Source organism: Mus caroli, chromosome 5 (assembly GCF_900094665.2).
Source record: "Mus caroli chromosome 5, CAROLI_EIJ_v1.1, whole genome shotgun sequence".
NCBI lineage: Eukaryota > Metazoa > Chordata > Mammalia > Rodentia > Muridae > Mus > Mus caroli.
In genome coordinates, this window is record NC_034574.1 from 96,800,995 (window position 1) to 96,810,882 (window position 9,888).

At 44.6% G+C, this 9,888-nt stretch overlaps 1 protein-coding gene across 1 annotated transcript in view; it reads right to left on the reverse strand.

Annotated features, from left to right (window-relative positions):
- The window catches only part of Hsd17b13 (hydroxysteroid 17-beta dehydrogenase 13), a 14,898-nt gene extending 10,993 nt beyond the window's left edge, over positions 1-3,905 (reverse strand). The window contains exon 1 of the mRNA XM_021163518.2: positions 3,587-3,905. Coding sequence (XP_021019177.1) covers positions 3,587-3,796 — 210 coding nt within the window. The 5' untranslated portion in view covers positions 3,797-3,905. The remainder of the gene's footprint in view (positions 1-3,586) is intronic.
- Positions 3,906-9,888: the final 5,983 nt, after the last annotated feature.

Sequence of the window (9,888 nt, forward strand, 5' to 3'; positions counted from 1 at the left end):
TTTTTTTTTTTTTTAACCTACATTTCAGGAACATTTGGACTCTTTCCAAGTTTTGACACCTATTGATTTTATGGGGAGTATTATGGAGTTCAAATTCTTTTTTAAAATCATACTTTTCCCTCTGATGGTTGTCCCCACTTCTCTGTGAGAACACCCAGGATGCTCTTTCTTGTGCAAGCTGGGATGGCAATAGTGTAGCCATCATTTGGGCCGTCCCTGAGTGGATGGTAGGTTTGGCTTACACTGGTTGCCTCCCTCCGGCCCCTTTGCATTTCCTTATCTTGGCTAAACTACAAAGCAACAATAGAAGTCTTAAAGAACAGACTTTAAGGAGGATTAAGGTGTCACTACAAAACCAACATCGTCTTCATATAGACTTGGGATGGACTGCTGCATAGAGCATAGGTCCAAGTGGGGCTGTGGAATAGAGCTGTGCTTTGGGTAGGAGAGTTTTCCACTAATATTGGCTTCATTTCCACTAATGAAGGCTGCTTACTGTCAGATGGCCCAGCTGCCCTCCTCACTAGCCTCATACAGAAGTCAGAGCTGTAGAGAGAGGCAGTAACCAGAGCCTCAAGCAAAGATTTGACTGAAGAAGAAACAATATATCAGTGTTACTTTCTTCAGTAGCGTAAGCAAAAGATCTGACTGAAGAAACAATATATCAGGGTTACTTTCTTCAAGTAGCACCACCACCAGCAAGCCATCCTACTCCTGTAACAAGCTCTCGTTCAAGGTCAAGTTAGCAATCCTAACTAAAGTCATTAGCTCACACACATGAAAGCACAAGGGGACACTTAGAAAGGGGGTCAGCAAGAATGGGAGGGGATCAGAGATAATGATGGGTGAACAGTGAATATGACCAGAATATACACATCTATGAAAGCTCACGGTGAAACCTAGCATCATGTATGAGTGATAGATGCTAATAATTTGCAAACTGTCCAGCCTTATAATTAATCTGGAGCATGGAAGAATGTATCTCTTCATCACTTTTGCACAAGAAACACCTTCTGGGGTGTCACCCCCTCTGCCCATTGCTAATCCCCGTGTCCTTTTTATTCATGTACAAACTAGTATGTTCCATGATGGCATTTCCACACACGAGGCATGACAGAGCCCATGCTTGGTGCCTCTCCCTACCCTCTTTTGTCTCTTGCTATAATTTCGTCTGTAGCCAGGGCTGGGTTCTAACTTGCAGCAACCGTCTTGCCTTGGTTCCTCCAACGCTGGGACCAGAGCAGAGTGACCATTACCTCTCCCCCCCCCCCCCACACACACACACACTGATGCTTCCCTTTGTGAGTCTGGCTCCCTTTTCACCTAAAGTTGTGACCGCCAGTTTTTCCCACTGTCTAGCAAACAGAATGATGTCATTCTTCCAAAAGACTGAACAATGTCCTGTGTGTGAAACCACATTTTCCAACCCACATCTCTGGGTGGGCACCTTGGCTGGGTCCACGGTTTTGCTATTGTGTCATTGCATTCTTCTTAAATTTGCTTTTCATTCCTTGCATACATATACCCTGTTAGCTTCCTGCAGCCCCTCCCTCTCCACTGCTGAATTCCCTTCCTAACAGTTGTGTTTCACATCTCTGTGCCACTGTTTTTAAAGCTGGGGGGGGGGCTTCTCTGTGGCCTTGCTTCTCAACTTTTAAGGAAAAGGAGCCAGCTTTGATGGAAAGCTAGCTGGCCCCTCAGTGAACAGGGAAACTGGAGTTACATTCGCAGCTTTTCAGTCAATCATTTGATGTCTTAAAGTTTCATCATGAAGTTCAAGAATTCAAAGAGAAATTTACAAGGTTGAGTTACTCAGTTTTCAGGCACAGGGAAAAAAAAGTGGAAGTTATCTTTATAATGTGACCTCATTCTAGTTTTACTCTTTCTGTGTCTGAAAACTTTCAAATTAAAGGCAGTCTACTAAGTATTGATGTCTTCCCACCATGCACACTTGGGAGGTGATCTGAAGACCCGTGGACCATCTTCATGATGTATTCTCATTCTCGTTTATATTTTTTATGAGGGACTGAGAACAGCTGACTCAGTTTTCTCAGCTCCAAGAAGACTGCCTAGGACCTGTGCAGGATTTGATAATCTCAGAATCATCTCCAAGTACCGTGTTAGCTCATCTTGCCCACCAATGCCTGTATCTGCTAAGCAAAGATGCATGGTGCCTCTCGGAATTCTTCACTGCTCAAAGGAACCAACTCGGATTTAGCTCCTTATGTTCAAGAGCGTTCTGAAGGCTGGGAAAAGTGGTGTTAACTGCAGATGGCAAAAACGTAACAGGGTTACCTGCAGCCGAGCAAAAAACCCCAAGGAAAGCTTTGGAAACTCTGCTTCTCAACAAACAAACAAACAAACAAACAAACACCAACACCCCGGGTCTCTCTAGTCTGAGCCACTGTATCCGGTACATGACAGCAGCGGTTTGTGGTTTCCTTGTAGTGCTGGGGCTCACACCCAGCCACAGCTGGATCTAATATCTAGTTTATGTATTCTAGATAATTGTTGTACCGCTGGGCTACATCCCCAGTCCAGTTCTTCAAAGATTACAATCCCAGAGACAGTTTGTTGTGGCACATCTTTTTCATGACCTTTCGGGAATGTGCGTGTTTAGGAGAAAGTGACACAGGACGTCAACACTTTCAGACTTAAGGGTAGTTAAGAGCATTTATAAATAAACAGAGATCAACAACCTCGTGAACGTCCTAGTGACAGCCAGGCACTGGTGTAGCCATCTCCATATGCGATGCTGCGTGTACCAGGCCATACTAAGCACTTAAGTACTATTCTTTTCTCTTCTTGCTCAGGACCTTGCAAGTCTTTTCTTTTTTCTTTTTTCTTTTCCTTCTGCTAAAGGTCAGATGTAAGTATTTTAGGATTGCTGGAGTGTGAGTGGAGGTACCATGGGTTTCTGCTGTTAGTTCTTCATGTGGTTTTGTTTGTTTGTTTTGAGAATCCCTCAAATGTGTAAAAACTTGAGCAGTTGCTCCACGGTAGAGTGCTTGCCTGGCACGTGCTAAGGTACTGTGGCTCAGTGGTAGGTACTAAGACCCAGCTTCAGTCTATCACAGAAAGGAACAAATGAATAACAGAATAAATGAAAATCTAAAAGTATAAAAGTCACCCCTAGCTGTAATAAACTGCATATTGGCCAATTTGGCTGCTGGCAATCATTACCTGTAGATTTTGTCTCCCTCTGAGATTTTATCCCAATGGTAGAGTTTTTTGTTTGTTTGTTTTTTGTTTTTTAAAATTGAAGTTGAGGTAAGTTATGTGGCTTGCCTAATTTCAGCAGCTGGGAAGCTCTCTGGCTCCTGCGTCTCTTGTTATCAAGTTGTACACCACAGTAGAACCAACCAACCAACCAGTCAAACAAAATGAAACCCCCCAGGCTTAGTTCTCCAGCTCGTTGGTTCCATCTTGTTCACCTGTCGCAGGGATCCAGAAAGGACCCAGGAGTTTATTAAAACTTTGAAAAAGGAAAACACAGAGAAAAGCCAGCACTAAGTTAAGTCACTAGAGAAACATATGCCTTGTTATTTGGTGACTTTAAAAGATTGTCAGAAACACCTATTATTACCTTATTGATATCCCATAGGACCAGTCTGCTTTTCTGCTTTGCAAATTCATATGCAGTCAGCCTGCCTATTCCGTGTCCGGCCCCCGTGATGAGAACCGTCTGCCCGGCCACAGATTTCCTTCTCCGGGGAATGAAGACTTTTACCAGTGACTCCAGGTAGGAGTAGATGATGATGCCTACCAGGAGGAGAAATTCCAGGATGAGGTTCATGGCTCTGCACTGCCCTCTCCCTCGGGCTCTGTTCTCACAACAGACACCTCTGCTCAGATCTCCACAGAGAGCCCTGTCAGGTATTATGGGCTGCTGCAGAAGAGGCAGACTTTGACTGTGTCCCCTGACGAATCAGATACACCTTTGGTTTTTGAAATGATGCCAGTCTCTAACACAAGCGCAGCATAGGTCAGGGAACCCAGTGGGATGTGCCCTTTGGACCTGGTTATCTGAAAAGCAGTCGTGCACCGTGTTTCGACATGAAACTTCACCTCTCAAAGCTATTCTGGAAGTATTGCATCAGCTAATGGTCAGTTATCATTTGAATGTGTGTGTGTGTGTGTGTGCGTGCACGAACACAAGTAAGCATATGTGTGCATTCACGTTAAATCAGGGTTGGGGGAATTAGAAATAGAAACATTATATTAAAGAAACTTTAAGGGATCAGTGACATGGCTTAGCAGTCAAAGTGCTTGCCATGCAAGCCTCTTACCTGAGTATGATCCCCAAATCCATAGTGGAAGGAGATAGCCAACTCTATACACACATACCCACAGAGAGGGAGACACACACACATACATAGACACACACTCACATACACACACAGACACAACTTACATACAGATGCACACATACAAACGTACATGCATAGATACATACATACACACTCACACACATACACACATGCATAGACACATATACATGTACACACACAGACACACATGCACACACATACACAAATGCATACACTCACATACATACAGACACACATGCACACACGCAAATGCACATACACACACACACATACACACACATGTATATAAAGTAAAAATGAGGAAGCTAAAATATGGGTCAACAAAGCCTAGCTATTCAACTCATGTATTCACAGTTATGCTCTTCCTCTGAAAGCCCTGAGGTGGAGGAGAATGTAGGTTATAGGAAACAGCCAGTTCTCGCCATAACACTGGGAAAATCACCAGACCAGATATCATACACCTCAACTTAAAAGTGCTGGCACTGTCTCAGCCTGGGCGGTGGTGACAAATACTGTGGGCTAGGTGGCTTATTACACAGTCCTAGTGTCTGTGTAACCTAAACTACACATGGGTTGTGTGTCAAGTAGGAACTGGCTTCTTGGTTTGCAGACAGCTGCCATTTCATGGCCACTGCACCCCAAAGAATGAGGAGGGAATTCTCTGTGGTCAACTTTATAAAGACCATAGATGGCCATCATGACGTAATCACCTCCCAAAATTCCAACATTCTAATTCTATAGTAATAGGAGCTAGATTCCAGCATAAGAAATTAAGGGGACACATTCTGCATAGGGTAACTTCTAATAGTGGAAAAGTAGAGATAACCCTTGTCCATCAATGGATGGGTAAAATATCAAACATGCATACGATGGAATAGTATTCTTCCTTTTAAGGAAGAAATTCAGATACATGCATGGTGATCCTCAGTTATAATATGCAAAAGGAAATAAGCCAGACACAAAACATCACACATTCTGAATCCGTTTATATGAGGCATCTAAGACAGTGAGAGGCCAAACCTACTCCATCTTGGGACCAACCTCCATCTTAAAGGAAAAACCAAAAGCCTGAGAACTTGATCTGCAACAGAACCCAAGCTGGACCCACGTACCAGGATGGACCCCACGGCTTGTTCTTGTTCTAGATACTTCCTAGCAACAGTTAATCAAATATCAGTCTGATTGTTTCAGATGTACTTTCAGACCATTTGTGATTGTCTACAGCCTTGCTTCAGAGCACCCACCTGTCGGCCTACAGTAGACATTCAGTTAGATACTTGCCAGGATAGACACCCCCTCACTTACTTCCATTTCCTATAAAACCTTGTCCTGCTGAGGGTTCAAGGAGGGCCCAAGCCCGAGCTTGTAATAAGGAGACCCTAATACTATTACATTTGAAACGGCTCCTTGGTGGTCTTTTGGCCTTGATGAACGCTTCCTGGCACTACAGTAGTCAGATGAACCACACATGTTCTGACTTCATTTACCTGAGTTACTGAAGGTATTCAGCTATATAGAGACAGCCACTACCCCGACAACCAAACCAAAGCTGTATGAAGCTGGGTGTGTGGCACTTGCCTGTAATTCCAGCATTGAGGGTGTGGAGACCAGAGTATTGAAGGTTCCAGACAAGCCTGTTTACATAGTGAGAGTCTGTACCTCGACCCACAAAGCTCCCCAGCAAAGTCAGTTACGAACAAAGCAAAGAAGAACTAACTGAAAAAGCATACACACACACATGCACACGCACATACATGCATGCATGTAGACAAAAGAAAATTTGTAAGTAGTCAAGGTTATAGAGATCAAATAGTAATGGTTTGAATTTACTAAGCACATGGTGAGCTGATTTAAGGACTTTTCACACATACATTTATTTACTCCTCACAAGATGAGTTTGGTGATATACGATTAAAAGCTGTACTGGGGTCTCGAGAGATGGCTCAAGGGTTAAGAGGGTATATGGCTCTTGTTGAGGAACTGAGTTCAGTTGCCAGCGCCCGTGTCTGGCAGCTTACAGTTGCCTCTGACTCCAGCGCCAGGGTGATCCAAGGTCTCTGGCCTCTTTATGCATCTGTACCCACTCATATGTGAACACAAATTCACATAATTAAAAATCATTAAAAAAAAATCTTTAAAATATGCAGGAATAGTCAGCTGTAGTGGTATATATCTTTAATCCCAGCACTAGGGATGCAGAGACAGGCAGATCACTGTGAGTTCAAGGACAGCCTGGTTTACCTACTGAGTACCAGGCTACCTGGAATAACACAGTGAGACCCTGCCTCAAACAAAACACCACCACCACTGTCTACTATATGTTTTGGGGCTGGAAGGCTGGCTCAGATAATAAGAGGGCCCGCTGCTCTTCCAGTAGACCTGAGTTCAGTTTCTAGCATCCACACTTGACAACTTACAACCTGAAACTCCAACTCCAGGGGGTCTGACACCCTCTCTTATCCCTGCTACCAGCACATGGACGCACATGTCATAAACATACACAAACACATAAGCAAAAAGAACAAGTCATTTAAAAAAAAATCTGCAGTGGCTACAGAGATGGCTGGGTGTTTATTACCCATGCAAATGACCTGGATTCAGCTCCCAGCACCTACAATCAGGCAGCTAAAACCTCTTTACTTTAACTCAGCTCCACGGAATTTAGTGTCCTTCTCCAGCCTTCCAGACACCTGCACACATAAGTTGCACACAAACTCACACAGCACATGTGATGGCTTGTATATGCTCAGCCCAGGGAGTGACACTATTAGAAGGTGTGGCCCTGTTGGAGTAGGTGTGTCACTGTGGGTGTGGGCTTTTAAGACCCTCATCCTAGTTGCCTGGAAGCCAGTGCTCTGCTAGCAGCCTTCAGACGAAGATGTAGAACTCTCAGCTCCTCCTGCACCATGCCTGTCTGGATGCTGCCATGCTCCTGTCTTGATGATAATGAACTGAACCTCTGAACCTTTAAGCCAGCCCCAGTTAAATGTCCTTACAGGAGTTGCCTTGGTCATGTGTCTGTTCGCAGCAGTAAAACCCTAACTAAGACGGCACACATTTCCTCATTTGGAAACAAGAGAACTCAGGCTAGCGTGGGAAGCAGCTGGTTGAAAGCCAATGTGCCTCTGGATTAGGGTTACTTTTGTACCCCAGGGCACGCTTTGAGATATTTTTGGTTGCCACAGATCAGGCATGCTATTGACATCAAACCAACCTTTTGTCACTAGAAAATGGCACTGTCATCTACAAACTACAAGCTGGAGAGCCACTTGAGCCAGTTATGAAGCAAATCAGAAAAAAGAAAATCTCATAATGTGTGAAGTTTAGGGTTTCTTGTTGGTGGAAAGAGGCCTAAGGGCGGAGGGTGAGCTAGGCTGGGCATGAGCCTGAACATCCAGCAGTGCATAGCACCAGACTGAAACTAAGACATGCTTTTACAGAGATCACAGAACTGTCAAACATTAACATGGTTTAGAGCAGACCTTGGGCTGAGCTGCCACGAAGCAGTCTGCCTTCAGCTTTGTGTGTAACGGCCAGATAGCATCCAAGGTGACACACTCTCACAGGCTATAGAAAGGCAGCCTTAGGTTTATAGCGAGACTTGTATCTTACTTCTAGAGGCCACTCAGTATCTAAGAATTGAGAAACACCAAGAAAAGCGCAAAACAGCTGTGTGTTTCTCAAAGAGCTGGGCTGTTAGCTTATGAGAGAAATCAGTGGAGCAGCTTTTTTCTCAGTATTTTCCATGGACCAGGGCATTGATGTTCATCATACACAGGATTTTTAACTGTTAGAAACAGATCTGTCTCCTGATTAAAAAACTTTATCTTTTGTGTGTTGTGTGGATTGTTTGTTTGTTTGGAGACAGAATATAGCTATGTAGCTCATTCCAGCCTGAAACTCATGATCTTTCTGCTTCAGTCTTCTTGGGATTACAGGCTTGCAGCACTATGCAGAGCATATATTTTTATAAAATCATTGTCTGTAATACATGTTCATTACAAGTTTAGTCTGTCCGTGATTTAGATCAATTGTTTGCTTCTGACATGAGTCTGGAAGCATAAGTGTTCATTTTTTCATAGCGCATCTCAGGCCAAGTCACGCTCTGTAAAACTTCCAAACTACGCTAGAACCATCAACCATACTTAGAATCTTATTAAACTGAAATAATTGCTGAACTCTGTTCTTTTCTTTTCATACTTGAAGGTCCCTGTTGGTCATACCTGTTGGTCAAGAAACCACTTGGATGTGTCTCTGAAGATCAGAGGAGTGCTGTGAGATTAGTGTCCATCTCTGCCTAGGGTGTGTGTGTTGTGCGTGTGCCTGTGTGTGTGTGTTAACATTCAGTAAATGAGTTTCCATTTTGCTGGTTTCATGTGTAAAAAAGGTGCTCACTTTGTATACTGCTCATTGCTAAAATTGTTAATTTCTGATGAGTGTTTTGAAAGCTAAAACATGTAGAGCCAGAACAGGGACATGTTATCTGTATCCTGAGCCACCTACTGAGTTCTGGAGGCTTCCACCTGACCACTTCACTGGTAGCTAAGGCTGGCAAGCTGGTACTCATATACGCTAGCCAAATGGATAAAGCTGTCTGGAGGCAGCAGAGGCTACTATCAGGCTCTTCACATCCGAGCCTCATTTCCTTTTAAAAGTAGGGTCCCAGGTATCCTGGGCTCCAATCACTACATAGCTGAGTGTGACCTTGAGCTGCCCCTGCCTCCAGCTGCAGCCTGATTTGGGAGTACTGGGATCAGTAGCTTGAGCCTGTTAGGTCAGCACACTACCAACTGAGCTACATGCCCAGTCTATCTGAAGTCATCTACAAAGACCATCCTTTAGCAGCTACTTAACAATCTACTAGCTCTTTCGAGCTTTGGCTCCAAGATGGCCATAAAAAAAAGAAGAAATAATGGTAGTGCCAACAAGGACCACAGCCTCTGCCGTGGAGCAACTGGGGGAGCCATCTTGGAAGTGACTAGTCTGCACAGTTGAGTGTGTGGACCACAGAAGCAACACAGCTTCTGGGACAGGCAGAAGCGACACAGCTTCTGGGACAGACCCCGTTTCGGGCTCCAGACATCCGGGCACCTTCCCCACCAGAGGAGAGGTGCACGCCCCGCTTGGGAGGGCTCTGCCGAGGAGCACCTGTGGAAGCCATCTTGGGTTCCGGATCCCTCAGAGACTAGTCTGTGCAGGTGAGAGTGCAGACTACAGAAGCTACACAGCTTCTGGGACAGGCAGAAGCGACACAGCTTCTGTGATAGGCCCTGTTTCGGGCCTTCATCTTCAGCCAGGAGGCAGGTCCGAATGCCAGATATCTGTGCATCTTCCCTGCAAGAGGAGAGCTTGCCTGCAGAGAGTACTCTGATCACTGAAACTCAGGAGAGAGCTACACTTCCATGTCTGCTGACAGAGGCTAACAGAATCACGAGAGGAACAAGCTCCAACCAGAGACAAATATAACAACTAACTTCAGAGATTACCAGATGGTGAAAGGCAAAGGTAAGAATCTTACTAACAGAAACCAGGACCACTCACCATCATGAGAACCCAG